The following is a 25049-nucleotide window of genomic DNA, read 5'->3' on the forward strand; positions in this document are numbered from 1 at the left end:
TCTAGAATTTGTTTTGGAAAAAATGTTGCAACCTGACGCCACTTCCGCGGTTGCGAACAAAGTCTATATGGAGAGTCAGGACAATTTTCACTAAAGTTAAGTATTTCCTAACAAAATTGGAAATATTTCTCAGTGCCTGATTCATGTCTCATCATTTTTGCAAATGAATGACGTTCATTGAGATGCTATATGAAGAAAAAAGTGGCAGGTTGCAACATATTTTCATTTTTTCCTTTGTTTTTTCTCTTTCGCAGTGGCTATTGTTACGGCAGCCGTAACGCATTTCCCATTTTCTATCGTTACGGTAGACTGCAACCTGGCAACTTTTATAAAAAAACATGACAAGAAAATATAAAATTAGAAGGAAAAAAGTGAATTTGAACTTTATGAAATTCGGACTTTATTTCCCTTTTAAAAAAAATCCTCCAAAGCCTCAGGTTAGAAAAGGAAAAAAATTCGAGTGCAAAACTGAGATTCGAACCCGCAACCTCGCGGTGCAAAATCCTACCCTCTATCGGCTGAGCTGGCGCACTGCTCGATAAAACGTGGGGAAACAAATAATTATATACCTGCGTGCGTATCAAAAAAATATCGTAGAGGGCGCTAAACAACGAGTGCCGTAACGATAGCCACTTCGTTTCTCTTTCTATCATGACATTGCTAAAACATTTATTCGCTGTACAAATCCACACAAAATGTATCATTGTTTATGGCAAACTTACAATAGAGGGCGCTCTTGCTACCCACCTCTTCTAGTTCTGCAAGTCCAAGATTGTCATTCGGTACAGTTGGCCTAAAGCTTGCCACACAGTACCATGCCAGATCTAACAGTAACAATCACCAAGTGCTTAAGAAATAAAAAATGCATCATTTGGCATGGTCTCCATATTCACACATTGACAGTTAAATGCTCACGAACAACAGCAAATCTGTTGGAGGGCGCCGCCATTTTGAATGATTAATTTCCGGAATTTCCCGGAAAATATCGAAGTGATGACGAGTACGTCCTGTTTCAATATCTTTAAATATGATATCAATAAATAATGCTTGTGCGTGTAAAATTAAGGGTCAGATTTGTGAATAATAAACAGTGTTTTCCTAAACGAAATTTCAGTTTTGAATTTTAAAAGAAAAACTTTGAGATAATATTTTGTATTATTGCTCTGACGATGATTTGGATTTGAGTAAACAAACGATTTATGACGTCACTAGTCCGTGATCCCGATTGTACGTGCGTACGGTTCGCATGAAAAGTACGTAGGTGTGTGCATTTTTAATGTTAGAAACCAACAAATAGTTGACAACGTAGTCACTTTTACCCACCATTTCTTCCGTGTTGTATCGGGTTAGTTTATGTTAGTGTGGTTTCGATGAAGGGCGTTCGTGCTTTCGATGATGAAGGTGAGTGCATTTGTCGTGCCGTCACGTCCGTCCGTGAACACGCTTTACGGTAAAACGTGATCGTGAGTTTCGTGACACCGTTTCAATATTGGCGATCGTGTAGTGTAGGGCCCGGTTCCCGACCCTAGTATAACTTGAACAAAATCCACTTTAAAATTATTGGACTTACAAAAACATGTACCAAACTAGTTGGCGATATTCTCAGTAAACAGGTAGGGCCTATGTCATAGATAGAGGGCAGGGTTTTGATTTTTTGAGGGAAATTTGGGGGTTAAAAAAAAACACGCGACCCGAAAATAAAGATGGCGATCACCGCATGGACATGGTGTACCGTGAGCACGCACGGAGTGATGAATCGCAAGGCACAAACCGTGCAGGAAAATCGTGATTTTCTACCCCAAGAACGTGTTCAAAATTGCAAAACGGGTGTCATAAGAAGTAGCATTGAGAAAAGTCTGCTTTTGATTGTAAAAGGTGATTTTTTGAGCAATCAAAAACATTTTTGACTCAATTTGATCAAAACAAAACAGGGGCCCTACACTTCACGATCGCCCATTTTTTTCCGGAACATGATGATGTAGTGTGATGTATCATAATGATAATCATTGACAATGTATCCTCGACCCTCAATTATCTGCGCAGATATTAAACGCTTGCATACGCCATACGTGCGCATTCTCACACTCAAATTCAATGTAAATACGTAGAAAAAGGACCGCTTAGCTTTAGGCCCTAAAGCAATGCGGTCCTTTTTCTATGCATTTATTTACCTTGTATATTTGACAGATCCTTGAGTGATCAAGTAATGCTTAATGAAACAAATGATTGTATAAAACAGCACAGTGCACGATAGATTGACTGATCATGCTTGATACATTCAGTGAGCTGGCATGGCAGGCGTCGAAGCTTCCCTTCTATTTACAATGTAACCTACTCTGTACGCACCTCACTCCCCAAATTATTTTGAGATCATACATATGTATACTTTATTTTTTCACACCCTTAACCCCAGACTGGGGCCTTAAAGGTATAGTCCATCATTTGTAATTTGTGCATTTTGTTCGTTTGAAGCAACAAAAGTGCTCAAGATGTAAAGAAGGGTGCTGAACAACTAACCTGATGAAGTTTCAGCTCAGCTTTAGCTGTATATTTCGAGAAAAACAACATTCTTGGATCTCGATTTCAAATCAAAAGTTGCTGAATCATGTTTTGAATTGGGCCTGAATTCAGCATCCGAGACATGTTCTCACTGAGCCGATTGCAGCTACGCGATGTCGCGTACTGATCCGACGAATTATAGCAACCGCGCGCGCGTGTGCGTCGTGTGAACGCTTGAGCACGCTTCGCCGAATAACAAAACAAACTACTAATTTGCATTTCCTACAGTGCTTCTTAAGAAGCACTGCTGGAAAGGCCTTCTTTTGTTGATTTCTTCAAAATGACAGCTTGCCAGAAAGAATAATTTCACAGGGAGTTTAGTCTCCTTACTATCTTTCAACCAAGTATGTTTTTCAACAATAATTACGCCAGTTACTTTTTGGATAGCTGCAAATGATGGACTCTGGCTTTAAATGCTCAAAAACATGTAAAACAAAACCAGGCCAACTTTACTCACTCTTTAGCCAGCAAAATTCTTCAAATTTCTTTTTGTAATTCATACCTCTCAACGATTGTCTATAAAAAGTAAAGTGAAGTCTGAAATTTCCTGCAGGATTCATTTATCGCGTCCAACAAAATCACAAAAATTCTGTAACTGCCCCACTACATTCCAAAAATCAGAGTTTTGTTTTTACATTTATCTAAAAATATAACTTTCCATCAGCATAACCTTAACCAGCGTTAAACCTGTCTCAGTATTCTTGCTGTTATCATTTTTGTTTTGGGTTAAATGTCTACACCATTGACGTTTTACTAATTTCCCTCAAAATGAAAAGCTGTGAGTTGTGGCATTTTTTGTTTTAGCCAGCACAGATGGAATAATGATTAATAACTTCACACGTTGCAAAACAGAAATGTAATGTCCTGTGGATGAACCTCAAAATATCACAAAAACAGGCTGGCAAACTCATTATTGCTGGACACACTTCACAGGAGGTGCTATATTCTAATTGACTGTAATCTTTTGACGCTTGCCCAGTTTTGCACGAGTTCTCTTAAGCATTGGTGCATGTCATTTGACATATCCTTACACCTACAAATTGTTGAAGTTATATCTGGATTCTTTTTTTGTGCACTGTGTAATATTGTTCCATGTGGTCATGATGACCCATTTTGTATGCAAGACTTGTGAGATTGTGTTCGAGTATTCAATGGGGCTGTTTTTGTGAAGTTTCAAAAAAACAATGTAATGTGTTTTAGAATCCTCCAAAATGACCCATGTTTGTCCCATGAGACCGCTTACTATTTAAACAGTCAAAGACAGTCAAAATTCACTTTCAGTTCCACTTCCACTGCTATACGTTTTTAACAAAGGCTAGTCACTAGCAGTCAGATCATATGTCAAGCAAGCACTGTGACTAGTCAAACTGGGTCAACAGACAAAGCAGGCAAGTTGTGGTCACAGCTGTTTTATCACTCACCCGGAGCCAAAGCATAGCTGTATCAAGTTACTTAAACAGTCCCAGCCAGTCAATCCTGCTTTATGTAGGCTAGGAATTCTTAACTGTTGAAAACAGTCACTTGTTTGATTTTGACTGAAAGGACTACAGAATGTATGTTTGCATAGGACCGGTTCAGGAGAGCTCAATATATATTGGAAGAACAAACTTTCACTTTCTCTCTGTGAGAACTCCTTTGAAAATTGAGTTGACACCCACTATCAGACTGCTCCATGACTACCATATGAATAGGCATTCAAAACGATCACTACATTGACGTCAGGCCAGTTGACCGGTAGAAAAAGAAAATATTCTATTTTTCAATAAACTTTTGAATTTGTTCATTCACAGGAATCGCTCTGTTGCAACAAGGAAATGCCTGATGCATTGAACTGAAATCCTCACACAATCCTGTATGAAACACGCAAGGCACAAGAACATGTAAACCAGCATGCAGCATTCTAAACAGAAATTGTGACGACTCGACCGAACTCCAAAGAAACCATAGTACTGTACTTCCCTCAGTGGATTTTTCGATAGTTGACTGTTGATTCAATTTGTAGCTCACTTCCTCGATTTTTTCTATTTTCTTTCAAAAGTCAGACATTCCTGTCAGCAGTTCTGTTGTTGGTGCTAGTGATGACTTCATTGCATGGTTGAATACTCGTCTGTTTTTACTAAAACTTTTGTCAACCTACATGTCTGAACTGGATTGTGTTTGCAAGTTGACGTCAGCCTTGACCATGTAAATTGAACACAGTGTCTTATTGTAAGAAACCACCGTTTAAAAAAAATGCACTGCCAAACATGTAGACTTTTTTAGGATTTGTTTTTGAGTCAATTTTGGTCAAAAGTTGTTCCTTTTTGGCGTGTACTTTTGGGGAGTAGGAGTTGCGAGGCCATCATGAAAGGCCCCGAGATCGACACCCGCTCCATACAGTCTGGGACCTCCCAGGCCACCACGGACTCGGTGAAGCGTAAGAAGCAGAGCAGCTTCATCCCGCGCTTCTTGCAGCGGCAATCCAAGCCGCGACGGGGAAGCCTGGATACCATGTCGGGCCACAGTAGCAGCGGGAGTACGGGCACGCCCCCTGCCAAATCCTACCGCCGCGCCGTGTCCACGCAGGGCGCCGGGCACCAGCGCGGCACGGCCGGTCGGTCGCTGTGCCCACTGTGCCTGATGGACAGGCCCAAGGACCAGTTCCCGGATATCATGACGTGCGAGCATCGCTCGTGCCGGGAGTGCCTGCGACAGTACTTGAAGATTGAGATCACGGAGAGTCGCGTGAACATTGCGTGCCCGGAGTGCGCGGAGCCGCTGCACCCCAACGACATCAAGCTGGTCTTGCAGGACGAGATGCTGATGAATAAATACGAGGAGTTTACATTACGTCGGTTGTTGATGATGGATTCTGACTGCAGGTGGTGTCCGGCACCAGACTGTGGGTGAGTTAATTATCACATTTTTTTTTTCATAAGATTTTTTTTTTACGTGACAAAATTGAATGCAACAAAACGTTCAACTTGAGCCTAGCCTGCTGTACATGTAGTTACATTTTACAAGTACTCAGTTCTACATGTATCATACATTGTGCATGTATCCAGCTGAAGCCAACAGTAGGGTTGTGCATTTATGGATAGTACGGAAACCTTGTACCTGATTGAAAAAAACCAAACCAAGGTATCTGTTAAAGAAAACCAACCCCAAAATTCAAATCTCGGAAGTTGCTGTTGAGATTTGTCATAAAGGTCCGCACGATAATACTGCCAGATCAACTTTCGCGAGCATGATAAACGTGAAATATGTTAATTGTTTTACCATGCGCATGAGCCTGTCTTTCGTGTTGAAAATTCCCCACAAACGACATTCAAAACCTTTCTTTTTCATCGTCTGTAAATGTATCATTGACTACACATTGTACGTTTTGGCAAATTTTTGTATTTATTCTCTGAAAGTCATTCAGAAATTATACACAGTGCCAAAAATACTTTTTTTCACTAGGACATGTAGGAAGGGCCAGCTGGGATTGTTTGTCGCTGATACTTTATACATTATGCATGTATATTATGCATACATGTTGTCATTTTCTGGGAACTCCCTTTAAAGGCAATGTAATCGATACCATTTGCAAACATTCAAAATGGGAACTGCCCAATAATATGTAATATCCTACATGTATGATTGTAATTGTACATGTATTGCACATGTAAATAATAGGTCAAGCATCCTGCAAAACCGTTGCTCAATAGTTTGTTGTTATTTTCCAGAAAAGAGGATCTACCAGCATTTCCTTGTGACGGTTAGGATCATTAATTTTTGGAGAAAACAGAAAAACCACATTTTTCCCAGTGTATGATGCCTGTACATAGGTCCATGGAATGTTACATGGACCGGAAATTGTGTACAATAAAGCTTAAGGCAGGTTTCGTTAGAACTTCATGTAAATGTTCAAGTACACATGTAGCTGTCTGCTCTAATTAAAACAAAGGTGAAGACAGTACAGAAACCTTCACATACACATCCTCACAAGAATGGAAAACGCAAAGGAACACTCGCTAGAAACAGTACAGTACATCATTAGACCGAAACACGCCCACGCGTTTTTTGAAGCAATCCTTGCCCTTTGCAGTATCATGTTACCATGATTACCTCGCCCACATCAATCTGAAACCACTCTCTATCATATCATGTGGATGAAAATTCAGTTATATTTTGCAATTCCGGCAACTGCTGAAGCCTATCTTCTACATTCTGAATCTGAGAAATTCTTAGAAATGTCAGCTTGATCTACGCACGTACATGTACATGTATGTACAATGTATACATGTACAACATGTACATTAAAAGTCGCTTTTTGTAAAAATTTAATGACACTTTATTGTCCAGTAATGGACAATTGATTCATAAAATTAGTTATTAACAATAAATGAGACGAGTTATTAACAATAAAAGTTAATTATTTATTTTTGAAATGCATTCATCAGTGTGTAGGGGGGGGGGGGACTCTTCATGTATCATGTAGGATCGTGTGAACGCAGCTTGTGAAATATTGTCCAATTGCATGGGTGCCGAATGTGCAAAATCTGAGACAAACACAATTAACGTGCACAATTCCATAGGGTTGTCTAAGGGGCGTGGCTAACTCGCAAACAGCGATACCGTAGGTCAATTATGTTAAGGCTACACATTTTTTTTTGTTCACACTCAATTTCACAACTGTTGGTATTAGGCCTACATTACAATAGTAGAAGCGCATGATCCTTGATAATAATAAGTACATTTGTACATTAATGTACATGGGCCACACATGTACATGTAGAACATGTAAATTGTACTGTATTCACATGAAGTGTGATAAAGGGACAACCCAGAGTGTAGAGTATGTTTACATACATTTGTTATCAATAAATCAAAATGGCTTCCAGACATGAGTCATTCAACAAGAATGTTTTGGGTGATATGTTGTCTACATGAGGCATGATTGGCCGATCCTTCTTGGGTTTATCAGTTTGTTGTTTCAGGTTCTGATATTCATTGGGCGTGATTATTTCACATAAAGAACAGCATTAGTTGCTGCAAATAATGAGCAATACATGACCACGTAAAAAAGTACACATGTAAACATTGCAAATACATACTTATTAAAAAAGAAAATGGCTGCATGTACATGTACATGTACATGTAGTACACTACACGTACATGTACATGTACAGTACATGCCTGTGTGTACATGTAGTATGTACACGTATACATGTACATGTATGGTACACGATTAAAGGGAATGTACATCATTGGCTTTTGCTGTAAATTTCAGAAATGAACTATTTGAGGGGTTAGTGTAATAGATCAAATATTGTTACACTGACATGTTTGAAGTTTTGTGTTCGAAAATGCTGGAAAAACCAAGAAAAACAAAAATGTTCAAGTATTCTGGTTCCTTGACTCCACTAAAGATAAAATGGATCAATTTATAGATGCCTGAAAATTGTAAGGTAAGGGAACCAGTCTAGCTGGCCTGCACCCATTCATGAACATGTAACCAATAGCAAACAAACTTTGGACTGAAACAAGGGTAAAGTTGGAGCAGTAGTTGAAAAATAGTTTGGTTTTTCCCAACGGTGGTCGAACGACCACCGTTGGAAATGAATACAAAAATATCATTTTCTTGAAAATGACTTCACACCAGGTGCCATAATTTTATAAGATTCTTTAGACTGTTATTTACCAACATCCCAGTTAGGTATTTCGTAAAACTTGTTAGTTTTATTTTTCGATGTTTGCAAATGTTGTATATTCCCTTTAATGTAGAAATACTAAACCATGTATGACATAGTTTTGTCTGGCCGGGTTTCATAAGCTCGAACATGTGTTTGTGTGGTGCTATAAATTTAGGGTCAAAGTGTGACATGTTTCCTTCCCTGTAACCTCTGCACTTTTTAATTTGCCAATCAAGTACTATTATAGTATTAATCCTGACCTTCCCAAATCCTTCAAATTGCTCTTTGCAAAAGTTGGGGATTTTGTAGGATTGAGGCTAAAAATGTGTGGCTGAAATTTCATGTCAACCCCTTCCCCCACCCATTTAAATCGATCAGGCAACGCCCACAATTTGAATTGAGTGATATATTTTTGTGTTTGACAGTTTTGCAGTGATCGCGGCCGGGTGCGCCAACTGCCCCCAGCTGGCCTGCCTGAGACCAGGCTGCGGCACGTTCTTCTGCTACCACTGCAAACAAGTCTGGCACCCTGACCAGACGTGCGATGCGGCAAGGCAACAGCGGCAGGGGCTCCTGAGGAAGACGTCGCGATCCTATAGCCAGGGCTCTGCATCATGTAAGTTACAAGTTCTCTGTTAAAATTTGGGATCCATAGACATGATCAAGAGCTGTAAAAAAATAATTACAACTTTTTAATATTTTTTTTCTTCAATAAAATTGTATTAATTTAAAGCTTGACTAGGCCTATTTCTCAATCCACTCCTTTTTTTCCTTTTCTATTTGGGTACTTAGATCCAGAAATAAAATCTATTCAGTGAAAGGGTGTAAATTTTACTTGGGCCACTCTCACCTGGACGTGCTGAATCTGGGTTCAGCATTGAATAGGCATTGAAGTTGGTGACATCATATCCTATCAAGAACTACATGTACATGTGTACAAATTAATTAGGTATTTCTACATGTGCATGTACCGGTACTGTTTGTACATGTATGCTGTTAACGTCACAGTTGTTCTTGAGCGTGTTGAGAGATCGTACTTCAGGGACATCTCAAGTAGTTTTCTTCAGGATGGCCATCCGACGTGATTGATGGAATGCAAATTGGGTTTTGAGAAGGATCAGCTTTTGTTACGTACATGTAGCTTGAATGTTTGACTGACTACGTAGATAATGACCTTTATTTCTCAGAATTTACCCTAGTACATGTAGTAACCTCGTTTACAATTTACGTGTGCATGTATAAAACAATTTACCCCAAAAACAAACTAAATGCCCCAAATTTTCACTTAAATTTTTATAATTTGCTTGTATGTGAAAAATGTGAAAAAAATAAAAAAAGTGTCGCCTCTAAACTCAAAAACTGAAGAAAATACAACCCATAAATACGCTGGACAAACATGTCTAGAAACGTCAAAACAAAAACCTAGCACAAATGCAGTAACCTTTAAACTGGATGGATTATCTCCAAAAGTGAATTTCTTTGCATGCCTTGGCTACTAATATCATTTTCCTCAGCGCACAACGACTTCTATCCGATACAAAAAATGGTCTTGGGCCAAGTGGCTTCATCCTAGTGCTAGCGTTATCTTATTTTTATTTTGTTGTCAATAACAGCGGATCAGATTAAACCCTGCCCACGATGCACTGCTCTTATCATCAAGATGGACGACGGTTCCTGCAACCACATGTCCTGCGCCGTCTGCGGAGCCGAGTTCTGCTGGCTGTGCATGAAGGAGATATCAGACCTGCATTACCTCAGGTAAGGAATGGAATGGTCCAGATTTGTCATAAGCCCCACCCACCTGTTGACACCTGACCCCAGATCTTAATCCTATTGGTCAGTGTGCACTGTGTGATTGACAGGCAGGAAGGGTCCATTGTTTGTCAGGGGCGAATTTTTATGAATCAAATCAATAACAAATGTTTTTTCCAAGTTAAATACAAGTCAGTCACAAGTCAGCTGTTAAGTCAGTTGATACGTCGGTCATTTTGTTTTGCCTTTTTGTAGAGACTTTCAGGTGAAAAGCTGACAACTTTTCACTGAACATTGAACAAATCACCGAGTTCATATATGAATCAGTCATTGTTTTGTCCAAAAATGCACTCCTCAGATGTGTCCCACAATGATGAGTTTTGTTCTTGTCAATGTGTTCTAGTTTTGTATGTCACCATATATGTATTCATAATCCCAAAAGAGTTGTACAAAATGTTGTCACCTAACATGACTCACATCTTGACATGCACTTTAGAGTGAAACAAATTTGCAATTTTTAGCTTTCATACTAAATTTGATACAAAATGCAGTCACGATAGAATCGCGGTAGAATCACGCTAGAATCGCGTCAACGCAGCTTGTGAAATATTGTCCAATTACATGATATACAAATGGACGCAGAACGTGCAAAATCTGAGACAAACAAGACATAATGTACAAAAATTCCATAGGGTTGTCTAAGGGGCGTGGCTAACTCGCAAACGGCAATAGGTCAGTAGATGAACACGACACTGAAAATGAAATTTATTTTTCAAATGAACCCCTCGGGCGTACAGAACGCCACGGACTACAATGTACATCACAGCAGATAATAAGTTCCATTACTACATTAAACACATTATACACAAACACTGTACACACATACGCGTACACTGCACTCAATAGTTTTGCGTTTGGATTGACGCAACTCAGTGCTTATGACGCACTTACAAAATGTGTATTTAAGATCACGAACATATTCAGTTACCGTTGTTCTTGTTTAAAGATTGAACAAGGCTGTCGAGATATTTATACATCTCTTTACAATGTATCCCACGAGTCCAAAGCTAAACAGTTATGTTTGACGTTTGGCGTTTTGAATTTTGTACAAAGAAAAGAACAGCTTGCATGTCAGCCTCGTTGGCGTTACATGTATGTAAGTTGTAAAATCCTGAGGAATTTTTTTCTCTGTCCTGGGCCGAATTTTTAACTGTGACAATTGTAACAACGTTAGCCCGTGATTTTATGTACAGGGTGAGTCGAAAAGAAAGTGACTGAGCTAGAAAGAAATATTGTACAAATATGTGAGTAGTTGCAAAGGGTTCAAATTGCAAAGGGTTCAGAATGCTTGTGCTAGATTAATCTGTAATTCCTCCAGATATTCTCGATGCAGTCCATTGTTACATGATTCACATTGGTTACCCATTCGACAAAGAATAGCATTTAAAATTCTTTTAACAACTTATAAAGCCATTAATGGTATAGCACCAATGTACATTCAGGAGCTCATAACCATGAAATCACTCTCTAGAACAACCTATTGTCTCAGGAGTTCGCAAGACCACACATTGTTGGCTTACCCTTCAAGAACATCAAAGGCTACCCTCGGTGATCGGGCATTTGTGAACGCTGCTCCTATACACTATGGAACAATCTCCCTCCTTGTATCAGACAATCTTCTTCACTTAATGTATTTAAGTCCAGGTTGAAAACACATTTATTTCACAATTAAGTATTTCTAGTATTTTGTATTTTTATGCATTTCTGTTTGTTTTTTGTAATACGCAGAAGAGTATATCCATATAGGTTTTGCGCAATATAAATGTCCTTTATTATTATTATTAGTGGTTCCATTCAATAAAAATAACATAGGAATATACAATGTGCTTGTAGCACATGTTATTGATTAGTAACATTTCATGTAATTCGCGTAATCTATTCACAAGTTATATCTATTTTAATGGAAATCCCACAAATTTAGCTGTCCTTCGCTGATCATTTACCAATACGCATTGAGGGATACCCTTTAAATACAATGAACCATGGAGGTTTTCAGGTCTCCATGCATGCACGAAATTTTGCGAAGGAAAACAGACAAAAATCACGATCATTTCAGAAAAAGACAAGATTTGTTCTTCATATAATGTATACAAAATCAAAATTAGACAGTAAAAACAAATGTTTCAGCCATGACTCATATTATTAAAATCTCATAAGTTTGGATTCGAATGCCTGTGTGTGATCTCTTGTTTTCACTCAGCTGAATAACTTCAAAGCATTTAGCATTCCATGGACAGCTGTAAAAATGGTTTGTTTTATTCACATGAGTGAAGAACATGCTGTTGGATACTGCATCATTGTTGTGTAAAAATCTAATTTTTGTTTAAAGGAAAAAACAATTTGATCCAGGTCACTTTCATATTTACTCATCCTGTACAGTGTTTACCGATATTTCTTTGAAAATGCCTACCATACACATGTACATGTACATGTACAGTACATGTACATGCATAAACGCTTCAGTTGTATTGCATGCCCATGTACAACGTAATGCAAAAACTACATGTACATGTACAGTATATCAGCTCTATTCACTACATGTACCTGTACATGTATAAGTATACATGTACATGTACATGTACTACTTTCTACCATGTACAACGTAATGCAAAAACTACATGTACATGTACAGTATATCAGCTCTATTCACTACATGTACCTGTACATGTATAAGTATACATGTACATGTACATGTACTACTTTCTACCACAACTTTTATGTACATGTAAGTCAATTTGGCTGTGTAATTTCTGTTTCATTAAATAAACAAGTGTTACAATGTGCTGATACAAAACTGGTACCAAAATATTAATATTTACGTGTACATGTACATGTATGCATGTACATGTACATTTTGCATAAGTACGTATAAACATGGGTATGTGTAAAAATTATACAGTGCAATAAGTTGTTACATTTCTTGTACATGTGTTACCAAGACGTACATTTATTTATGCATGCGTTTCTGTTGCAATGTGTTGATCCAAGAAAGAAACGAAACTAACAAACAAAACACAAAGACAGATTAATTAAAAAAAAAACTTAAAAAAAAAAAAAAAATGAATAAATGTAAACCTTGATTGTTCAGTTGGGCGAAGGACATTTATTCATTCCGTTGTTTAGGGGAAAAATATCAAATATCAAAATATCTAATTGGCTGTTCCATTTTGCGTCCTCAGTCCCTCTGGCTGCACCTTCTGGGGCAAGAAGCCGTGGAGTCGCAAGAAGAAGATCCTTTGGCAGCTGGGCACGCTGGTTGGGGCTCCAGTGGGAATAGCGCTGATTGCTGGAATAGCCATCCCCGCCATTATCATCGGAATTCCCGTCTACGTGGGCAGAAAGGTTTGTGATCGCTGTCTCTTGTGATTGTATCTTAACCAAATAAAAACATTTGAAATTTACATTTGAAACTAATCTGGATGGTTTTTTTTGTATGCCTTGGTGTTTGATTGAACAGATTCAAATTTCACCAAAGGGAAATTGTTAATTCAGTGCCTTTTAGGGAATTCTATTTGTACATAACTCATTTTAAAATTGGTTTTTTTTTTCAAGAAAAGTGTCTTAACGTTACTCCTTCAAACATGAAGTCAAAAGTTTACTTGAACGTTTATGATTCCATTTCTTTATTAACACACATGTCAGTGCATGTATTCGATTCCCGATCTTTCTTTTAAAAGTTTTTAGTTTCAACCGAAATTGGCAGTCTGCCAAAACTGCTTTTGGCAAATTGAGCCAGGGCCCATTACACTAATGAAGCAAAGGTGGATTGGTGCTGAAACTTAAAATAGACATTTTACGATAAAAGAACGGGAAAAAACGTCAGCGTTACAAGTTTGCTGACGTAGATTGTCCAAAATATTTGTATTGATGTTCTTTGTTCTGATCTTGCGGCTTCCCGGTGTTATCAGTTCGATAGATTGAACTGTGTGTACTTAGGGGTAAGATAATCTAAAAACCATAGTCTGGGATTTTTCGGACATGATGTAAGTTGGATTTTTCTCTGAAACTACTCCATTAAAGTTCGCCAACCCAAACCTTTGAGCAACACCTTGTTCTACAAGGTCTTCACAAAGTGTTCAGTGTTCGATTTTTTTAAAGACGGGTTTTAGTTTGTGAAAAACACAAATAACGACTCCGGATTTGCCTTTCAGTTCGTTAAAACCAAACTTGCGCGCTACTAACGATGCGCACGTAACCGAGAAAACTCAGATCACCTGGTGTCAGTTTGTGGCATCAGTGATGCTACAAACATGTTGCAAATGTATGCGTTTGTTTTGGTGTAAATCGAGCACACACATGTGCAACATCATCGGTGCATCGAGGACAGGAACCAAATCGAGGACGACCTCGATTAGAAAACATTTACAAAACCAATGAGAGCTGGTGCGAAAAGTTAAAGTACAAACGAAGGAAAAGGGAAGAGGAACAAAAACAAATTCTGGATTTACACCATAAACAAACCTGGATCATGTATACATATGTTCATGTACATTGTGCTTGTTGGTAAGTGGTATGTACATGTACATGTACATGTACATGTACACAGTAAGTCTGTACATGTACAAATGTACACTACACGTTTTCATCATGTAAATATAGGCCATTATGACCTTTATTCTGGGTTGCAGATAAAGGAACCGAAACCTGTACACAGAAAGGAAACTAAACAATTTTTATCTTACTAGGATTATCCATTTCTCATTAATTTTCCCTGCATAGTAACCGGTAAACCACACAAATGCACACAATGTACACACACATGTAGTTAATGATGTACATGTACATGTACAGTACTGTACATGCATGACTTTGGTAATTTTCTGATTACCGTGATAATACATCGATATCCTGGCTATAGTTTTGATTTTATCTGCCCGTGTCCTTTTCCTGCCTCGTGACATTTGTGTTTTAACCATTTCTTACCGGTAGGTTTCCAAAAAAACATGTAATTTCCAAAGCTTTCATAATTTCCAAAAATCCATGTACATGTAATCTCCATCATTGTTCAAGCGTATTTTTTCTCATTTCACATACATTTTAATCTTTACTCTACATGTAGTAATCATGCTTCTTTCTCTGGGTAATGGCTTCTAATTGCAAGTGTACTTTTGTGATTCTGTTACCATGGTTACTGAGCTGTCTCCGTGGTTACCTGTCTCATTGGTTTAAAAAGTACATGTATGATTGAGTACATAGTAACTCATTAACTTAGTAATAATGTCGGGCATCATTTGACAGATTATATTTAATCGAATGTGTACTATGCACACTGCATAGACCTTTAGTTTCAACGTGAATGGCCAGTTTTGTAAATAGGCTCCCATGTAAGTGCAACGGAAGTGGGAGGAAAAATCACGTCATCGTTCCGGAGAATCTCATCCCAAATAATCCCCAAGCGAGATGTCTGCCATATCTGTCGGTGGAATAAAGACTATTTACCCGACTTCCCTGCGCAAACATTTGCCGGGGATTTGCGGCTTGCGGTTTCGCAGTAAGAGAGGGGGAAAAAAGACTAAGAGAGTGTTTGAAGGAGAACATAAAGGCCTTCCGTGTAACCAAATACCGGGTTTTGTAAGGGGATGGAGAAATGGCATGCAAATGCCAACGCTGAAACTAGGCGCAGTCCACAGCTTGCGTTCAGCGACGGCTTTGTGTCGCGATCCCTTGTGTCTATAGTGCGTAGGCCACCGACTTATTAACACATGCTGAATGCTCTGTACTCCGAGGTGTCCGGTTGCGCAAAATCTGTAAAGACTGTATATCAGATTTTGGAAATTTTTTTTGTTCGACCACTGCCTTTCCACCGACGAGATGAAGTGCGGTCTGGCATTTTCTTTCACAGCTCCCTGATTCAGAAATCGGAGCTGATTTTATGAAATATCTCAGAGGAAAAGGAATTGTACTTTTTTTGTTAAAATGCCAGATTTATTTTTGTCAGTAATTTTTATCTTTAGATAATTTGGATCGAGTAAATGCTAATTTTAGTAAGCCACTCCTAAAAGTCAATAATGCCTCGATAGTCCATTCCTTTCAGTTTATGAAGAGTCATCTAACAGTAGCTAAAACTGCAAACCTTAATAGGCTTTTATGTGATTTTGTAATATCTGAACACCCATACATCATGTACATGCCATAGTTTGTTCAACGTAATTGACCATTTGTCACTTTTACTACATTTTTACCGCCTACGCTTCAAAAGAAATAGCACTGAACATTGTGTACAGCATGCACTTCAACCACAGTTAATGAAACCATTTGAATACATGTAATTATAAATGTACTTGATTATTTCAGTGTCTGACTAGTGTGGCGATTATGGCGTTTCAAACCTTGACAAGGATCATGATGCTTGTGTTTTTGGGCAAGACACTTTATAACAATTGTTTCTCTCTACCCAGCAGATGTACAAACATGTACATTATACCTGTGAGGGTAGAGGACAGATGGAGTTAAACATTGAAGTGATTTTATGGGTATAAATGAACACGCACCAAATACTTAAAAAGTATACATGGAATAGTTTGTGTGTTTATCACGTATGGATAGACATACGGTACACATGTACATGTACATGTACACAAAGAATGGAGTCAGACACGAGTTCAGACTGAATCCCCTGCATGTAAAGTATCTTCTGTCCCATTTTCAAATCAGTGTCTGGTTCTTGAGCATGTTGAAGCACCATCAGAAGTGGGCCAGCCATATGGCTAGCTACAAGTAGCTAGCTGGCTCCGTTTTCTACGGTCATTAGACAAGTGCTTTCATGCTTGGGCGAGGTCGTTTGTATTTACCGATAGTTGGCATTTAAATACTGCCATTTACTCTAGTGAACTAGGAAAAAAGTCTCTTAGGCCAAAAAAAAAAGTCTTCGGTTTCTGGTATGGAGCTTGCCCCAAAAGTGGTGTGGCCATGCGGCTTTTTTTTTTTTTCATACATGTGCTGAGAAAAAATAAAAATTAGTACATTTGGTCATTTTGAAAAAAAATTAAGGAGGCTGATGGCATGTTGTTCTTCCCGAAGATGGCGGATTTTGGATGGATTCTTAAATTTGTTTGACTATTTTGCTTAGCCGGTACAAAACTGCGTCCAAAGGAACCATAACTTTTCTGCTTATTTTTTAGATTTCCAGAACATTTTCAATCAACAAAAGATACAATTGTGAAATTCTAATCGATGAAAAGTACATACAAGTGCAATATAAACCTGTTGAAGCATTAAAACAAATTTTTTTGATTTTAAATTAATTTTTTTGTTTTGTTTTGACCACAGGTTCATGGCAAGTACTCCAACACATCACGTCATCGACGTAACCTGGCCATAGCTGGTAGCGTGACCATGTCGGTGCTTGTGTCTCCAGTAATAGCCGCACTTACAGTGGGTGAGTACAAATGTAGGCCCTACTCATAACAAAGTTAATGTACATGTTTTCTCCATTATACAGTACATGTACATTTATATTTGATAAACCTATGTTTTGATATTGTCTATGTTTTGATATTGTCTCTCTATCCAGGTATTGGCGTGCCTATCCTTCTAGCCTACGTGTATGGTGTGGTCCCCGTGTCCCTGTGTCGTAGCGGAGGCTGCGGGGTCACGACCAGCGACCGGGGAGGGGTGCGGATTGACTTTGAGGACGACAATGACGGGGGCGCTATTACCCCCGGCAACGCATCAGGTAAACATTTGAATGCATAGAAATTGCAGTAGAACACGTGTGTGCAATATTTGTATTATGTATTTGTAGAAATTATTAGTAATGTTTGTTAAAATATAAATATTTTTAGAAGATGTGCTAACTGTTAGCCTGATGTTTTACACTACATACATGTACATTGTGTACAAACAAATGTATCTGTATGAGGTTCTGTATATTTGTGTAAACATATGTGCATTTAAATATGTCTGACCTAGTGATACAACCATACGTCAATTATTGAGGTCATGATGTGCATCACCATTGTGCGTACCAGACTCCTTTGCCACATGTCGGTTGCCCTTGCAGTAATTAACATGTCTGATTGGATGTGTTATAACATGTGGACCACCTGCCTCCATGACACGTACATGTATATTCTGTTAAATTTTTACAGTGTTACAAAATATTTCATATTTTACGGTGTTGTGGCAAATATTTGAAATAATCTTTTTTTAAATTTTTTTTTATTTGGTATTTTGGAAGTATTAAACTGGCATTCAGGTACTTGAATTCTAATTAGTTCTGCTCTGATGAGTGTATTTTTTTTCCAGTTCTTATTAAGGGAATAAATGTGTGCTCCGGAGGTTTTTATCACTCTGTTTAATACCACTTAGAGTCTGGGTGCTGATAATTACCCGAGCCGGAGGCGAGGGTAATTATCAGCACCCAGACTCTAAGTGGTATTAAACAGAGTGATAAATACCGACGGAGTACATATTTATTCCCATTCATAAATACCTTTTCGGTAAAAAAAAATCATATAATTCGTTCAAAACATCCCGATTTTGTTCAACAAATTCACTTTATGCTTTTTGAAACATCCCTCCTGCAAAATAATGGAGTGTTCAGCTGGCGAGTAAGATGAAAACAACCCTTTTATAGAGATTGACGCGCGCGTATCATGTTCTACGCGATGTCGCGCAGAACGCACCTGGCGCGTTGCGTTTTGAATTTAGAACTATAAAATTCTAACTCCCTGGTAGTGTTGCGCATGCCTACGTGAGGATTGTGAACGTTCAACCAATGAAACGATAAGAGGCACTGGATTTTTAGGAGTCCACATTTTATTGTGACACTGGAAAAGTGTTTAAGACCAGCTAGCCATGTCTTTATCATCCGTTTAATACCGGCCACGTGACGGGCTCTCGACCAATAGGAATGGCTAAACTGTCTGAGGTATTTATGAATAAAAAATTAATGCCACAAATGTATTTATGCATGATCAGATAGAAATAAAAAAGAACAATGCATTTTACGTGTACTGAACTTAATAAAAAATTATTAGAGCTGAAGTAATCTGAATCCAATAACCTGGTAGTCCTAAAGTATTAAATAATATATTCCTAATACCGGTACTTTCAAGCAATACTCACTTACATGTACATGTACACACTTGAAAGGATCTTTTGTTCTCCCTTTGTGTGTCTGTCCTCGAGCCTAATACAAGACAGGAACATGTGTACGTGTTCTACATAACCCCCGAGGATACACACACAAAGGGAGAACAACAGATCCTTTCAGTCCTTGGGAGTTGGGTCTTTTGTTCAAAACAGTCCTCTGTAGTAGGTTGTGTGCTTAGTCTATGGCAGAGTGTTATATAACAGGGACAAAGGGAAAGACAAAGCATTGTCCTCGGGAGTGTAGTAAAACAAGAGTGTATGCTCTTGCAGTTTTTGTATACTTTCATAACACACATAAAAATGTATTTGTTGCATGCTTGTCTGCCAACAGCTGTGCGATGTGTATGGCGTCGCAAAATTGGTTGCAGAAGGTTTAAAAGAATGTTCCTTGTCTGTTTCTCGGTTCCACAGATGCCAATCCTGACGTCAACAGCGCAGTCGTCAATGCCAGCATCGGCGAAGCCTCCATGAACCGGGAGAGCTACAGTCACCTTGAAGTGGCCGGCGTGATCGGTGACGACACGGTCAGCGACAACGCCAGCACGCGGGCCATCGCAGGGGCCAGTCTGACTGGTAGTCTGTCGGGCAGTGGTGGTGTCGGGCCGCTGGTACTCCACTCTCACCGGTAAGCAGCTTGTTTTAGATAATGGCATTGACTCCATGCCCTGCTGTTTTGTTTTTTTTCAGACGCAAACTTTGTGAGTTTTGCTTTGGCCTCGGGTCCAAAACTAAGCAAAGCTATTTGCAAAATTGAGCCTGATAGATATGGTGGAACAACATGAGTGATACAGTTTTAAATAATTATGTTCTCTGAAACCTTTGCTTTAGGTTGGACGTCCATGCTGAAGTCGTTAACAGCAACCAGACTCCCAGCCACAGCAGTGAAACTGCCTCCATCAATCTGTGTGAAACCTGCATTGGACAGGCCACCACTGGTACCCTGCAGCTAGACAGAGGTAAGTGTGTGGATAAGGGTCTGGGACCAGCTGTACATGTAGCTGGTACCTTGCAGTTAAACAGAGTAAAGTGTATGGATAAAGATTTGGGACCAGTTACCAGCAAATTCCTTCAATCTCAAGTCAAACATTTTGAAGATGTCATGATTCATCTGCTATTACTTATGATCCGACTTGACTGTTTAATGGGCTTGTAATTTTACGTGTGCAAGAATGACAACAATTTTTTAATGACAAATTGTGTACACTACACACTGTATGTGATGTTGAAATGTACACAATATAATTAACCGTAACTTTTCATTGTTGTTTTTAGAAAACAACAATACTCCTTTGAGAAGGGACCCCCTGGAATTCCAAGTGGACATGGAGCGAAGGGCTTACAAAACCAGACTGAGCAGTGGGAGTTGCAGCAGTACAGAGAACAGCCACCTGGCCCACTCGGCCAGTGGCTGTCACATCTTGGGGGCAGCGGGTTGCCAGAAGACGTCCACTGAAGATGTCTGGGAGCTGAAGAGCAACGTTAGTGCCTCAAGTGGAGCTAACCCGACCAGTGCCATGCGCAAGACCAAGAGCAGCAAGAGCCGTACTAGTCGCAGTGGCAGGAAGAATAGCGTCAAGATCAGTGACCGTATCACAGAGGCGCCATCCGCATCCTCATGTAACCATGACAACGTCAGCATCAACGACTCCATCAACTCGGAGCTCAGTGCTGCACTTGCTGACAGCGAGTGCACATCAGAGTGTAGCTCCTCATCGAACATTGAAGGGGCCATCGCGGCATCCGCATCCCAGAGCTCTGACCTGAGATGGAAGGGTCACAGTGGTGGCAGAAGTGGGATCTCCGACGGTGGCAGGAGCGGGATCGGGGATGGTGTCCGTAGTGGGACCTCAGATGTCTCTGAGTCTTTGACATCATCAACCTCTTCTCAGCGACTTCAGATTGGGGAGGGGCAGCCACCAATTTCTCTCACAGAGGTTGAGGTGGACCGGCCCCAGTTGCATCTGGCAGCTGTGGACGGCGACAAGAGTCCACGCGTCATTTCACTGGAGGCTCCTGCAAGCATACCTTCTCTCACCAACATGGGCGTCAGATCAACTGATCTATGAGGTGGCTAGAGAGCTTCCAGTCCTATTCTATTGTTTCTTTCTCCCAAAACCTTGCACAAAGCTGTACATTTTTCCCTGAAAAGTAGAAAGTATATTGTGTTTACCTCCTTGTTTTTGTTGCAGAGATAAACGATAAGTTGTTAAGCTAGCCCAGTCTCTGAGTTTTAGACTTGAAGATTAGATCTCAGCAAAATTTTACTACAGACAGAGTTCCTTGCTACAATTCCTGATGTACGTGTATATCTGGAATGAGCATAATCTCCATTGTTTTTTTCTTTTCTAAAACTTTGAAAACCAATTTTGTTCCAAGCCTTTCAGTTGTTTTCTCCGTTTTGACATGTTGCCCAAAGCCTATATTTTATTTGCAAAACATTTTTTCCCCCATGTTACTGATGTTCACTGTTGTTAATGTTTACCAAAATAACGAAACCAAGGATTGTTCCAAAGTGCCCATGTAAGAGAAATTTGTTAAATGTACATGGATTATTATATTATATTGGAACCTAACCCACGGTTCAGACTGGCGTTCAGACAAGCGAACTTGATTCACTGGAGAATTGTGTACAAACAAGCGAACACACGATCCTAGCAACAAGCCGGCATTGCGCAACACTTTTGTGGGTTGTTTATGTTTATGAACAGTGTCACCGTTCCTGACACTGTTTTTCCCGAGCAATTATTTCTGACCGCACTGAGAGTGGCAGAAACCATGAAGGGCAACAGACAGATCCTAATCCGAATTTTGGCCGAGAGGAAGAAAACAAGGACACTACAGAACATTGTCAACTGTGTTGTTGCAAGGATGAACTACTGAAAAAAAAAAGGATACAAATTGCTTTGTTTTTGATGGAATATCTCGCAGGACAATATTTTTGAAGAGCAAGTAGGGGAGTGCATCTGAATTGGCTACCCAAGTTCCTGACCGTTGATGTCAGAAACCGGTTCCAGATTAGTGGATCGGGAACCGGTAACCAACTTTACAAATAACTCCTCAGACAATGAAAAGGATATAAAGACCTTCAGATAAAATCCAGGATTTGAATTTGGGAATGGGTTTCTTTTAAAGGTACCCGTATTTTACTACAGGAACTAAAAGCCTTATCCACTTGAAGGCTTTGGAACCTTCGTCGGATCGGATTATTTTTACAAAAAATTAAGTTGCGATGTTTTGTGGCACTGCCTGTAAATACTGAGGAATGATAGATATGATTGCAGAAAATCCACCGTAAATTTTGATGTATAAACCTTACACATTTATCGTGAATATTCATGTGTCCTCCTCATTTGTTTAGTCTGACACAACTCTTAAGAAAAGTACTTTTTAAACTGTTGAACAGATATTTGTATTAGCATAGACTGCATAAGAGATAGCATGTATCCGACGTGATTAGACTACCTGCTGTGTTATATACCTACATCTAATTTTTACGTTGTCTCTACTTTATGTTGTCTCTAATTTATGTTGTCTCTACACAAATTGTGACCTGTCATTGCCAAATGAGCATAAAGTCGACAATCGCTATTTTGCAGTAGGGTGGGGCAAAGCTAAAATTTGAAGAGGTGGTAGATTTTTTGTTATCTGTCAGTCCAGATCTACCAGTACCTTTCTCAGTTGTATTTGTTCTATCAAATGCATTTAAAATCTATTTTCGTCCCATTTTGTTAGTTTTTTGTTCATTCTCTGTAATTATACAACAGCAGGATTTTTTTAAAATGCCATTTTTTCAAACTTCAAGTTATTAGTTGATGGTCCATATTTCTGTTACTGAGCTCAGTTCCCCGTAGATGTTACATGCATACAGGGGGACCCCAAAAAAGTTGTGCAAGCAGACATCTTTAAATTTCTCAAAAAGTATCCAACATCAGCATTTCATGTTGATGGAGTATATTGTTTGTACTCTTGTGTGTAATCACAGCGAAAATTTGATGAAAATCCATTCATGCAAACCAGAGATACAACAGATTATAAATGGCAATGTGTTTATCATTCGCTCCAATGTGATTTACACATTTAACGAAAAGACCCATGCAGAGTGCTGGTTGAGCGATTTCAAATGCAATGTGTAATTCCCATTGGAATGCTTGAAAACCACATATCCTTTTATAATCTGTTACAGCTCTGGTATGCATGAATGGGTTTCCATGACATTTTCACTGATTATACACAAGAGTATAATTAATATGCTCCATCAAAGTGAAATACTCATGTTAGGTACTTTTTGAGAAATTTTATATCAGCCTGCACGACTTTTTTGGGGGTTATCCTGTATAACATTACCAGGAGAAAGGCTCTTGTTCTGCAGAATCCAGGACTTAAAATGTCTGAATTCTTACAAAAGTTTGACTTAATGCTCATGTTGTGGCAGCACTTATTTTGATGAGAATTTATACAATGTATAACCTTTACCCTTGTACTTTATTTCCACGAACCTGCCTTACTCGTCAATATGTATGTTGTTGAACCATTTCAATATTAATACACGCAGTGAAAGCTTTGTAAATGCGAAACTATAGCCATGTACCTTATGTACTACGTGTTTTGTTAGCGGTAGTCCCCCGTTGGATATACATTTGATTGAAGTAACTTCATGAAAAATCTTGCGGATTTTAAACTGCAATTATAGTTTTGTGTTCAAACTGTCCTCATTTAAAAAAGAAGTTTGTTTATTTTGTTTAAACAAAAACTTTGTATATTAAAGTTCAATTGCTTTGAAATTTGTGTATTCCTCATAATGCTTGAAGCAGAGCTTCAGAAAATGACTATTTCCTTGAAAAAGGGAAATGGTTTAGTCTCAATCTGTGGACTATGATGTAACGTGTTTGATAAGTGGTGTACAGTTTTGAATGTACATGTGTAATTACTATAGTGGAGTTGACGATACAGTACTGTGTATGATAGTGTAACGTGTTTGACAGTGTGAAATGTTAGTAACCCTGCATTTATGTTGCAGCTTAGTGTCTTAAACCTTGAAAATTTACTTTCCTACGGGACTAAAATTGAATCAGGGAGGGGAGGGGTGTCCCTAAGGATATAGACCAGTTGAGGATCCATTTATTGCCTAGAATGGGCAAAATTGATCATTGTCTGGATTTTGTATTTTTGATTGGATATGACGACATTTTTTTTTCGTTACGAATTACACTTGAAAGTTTGAAAATGAGATTGTCTGATCCAGTCTGCCAAGAAATAATGTAATCCCTTATGATACGCAAACAGATTATTTCCTTTGAGATAGCCTTTATTTTCTTAAGCAAAAAAAAATATTATCTTGTTTACATGCTTGCGTGTATTTACGTGTGGTTTTATTTAACCATTTTGTGGAATTTGATGTGACAATGTGTAAGAAATGCTCGTAGTAAGAAAACTATTTTATGTTCTTGTTTTGACCGTTGCAGTCCTTTGGACAATTTATATGTAAATTTGGTTTGGCTTAAAACTTGAATCACGTGTGACCGTGTATTTTGTGGCCTTATTATTCCATGTGCTTTGCTTTGTACTGTTATTTACATGTTTAAATAAAAGTGAAAACATCTTGTTTATATGCATATTTCTTTGCGGTATCGTTAGCAACAATAAAACTCAACATGCGCAGTGTTAGTGGGATGTCCTGTGTACTTGTGTTGATCTGTGAAATGCCTCGGCATTCCCCGAGTCATTGAAAACTCCTGAAAAATCCTGGGAAAAATCCTGCAAAATCCTGGAATTCAAAGCTGTCGTGGAAATTCATAGTGACATTATGATTCATGTGTACAGAGCCACGGTGGAATGTCTGATGATATGTCCTCATTAACATGCAAATTTTATGCGATCCCATGCTTCAGCCAATCGCAGACCCGATAATTATAGATGCCTGCTGAA

The 25049-nt window shown here is 38.8% G+C and overlaps 1 protein-coding gene across 1 annotated transcript; it reads left to right on the forward strand.

The window, feature by feature from the left end:
- Positions 1 to 1187: 1187 nt before the first annotated feature.
- On the forward strand, positions 1188 to 24791 carry LOC119724950 (E3 ubiquitin-protein ligase RNF19A-like). The gene is made up of 10 exons (XM_038196282.1): positions 1188 to 1401; positions 4350 to 5444; positions 8642 to 8832; positions 9830 to 9974; positions 13208 to 13370; positions 17298 to 17406; positions 17542 to 17703; positions 19536 to 19749; positions 19953 to 20080; positions 20397 to 24791. The coding sequence occupies exons 2-10, from the start codon at positions 4903 to 4905 to the stop codon at positions 21188 to 21190; spliced, it is 2448 nt and encodes an 815-aa protein (XP_038052210.1). The 5' UTR covers positions 1188 to 1401; positions 4350 to 4902; the 3' UTR covers positions 21191 to 24791.
- Positions 24792 to 25049: the final 258 nt, after the last annotated feature.

Source organism: Patiria miniata, unplaced genomic scaffold, assembly GCF_015706575.1.
Source record: "Patiria miniata isolate m_02_andy unplaced genomic scaffold, ASM1570657v1 HiC_scaffold_18, whole genome shotgun sequence".
NCBI classification, from domain to species: Eukaryota; Metazoa; Echinodermata; class Asteroidea; order Valvatida; family Asterinidae; genus Patiria; species Patiria miniata.

Bases quoted from the DNA above. Each gene is read 5' to 3' on its own strand.
- LOC119724950 (XM_038196282.1), top strand. From the start codon at position 4,903: ATGAAAGGCCCCGAGATCGACACCCGCTCCATACAGTCTGGGACCTCC. The intron at 9,975-13,207 runs GTAAGGAATGGA...TTGCGTCCTCAG, and splicing joins TCAGACCTGCATTACCTCAG to TCCCTCTGGCTGCACCTTCT. The intron at 17,407-17,541 runs GTGAGTACAAAT...CTCTCTATCCAG, and splicing joins AATAGCCGCACTTACAGTGG to GTATTGGCGTGCCTATCCTT.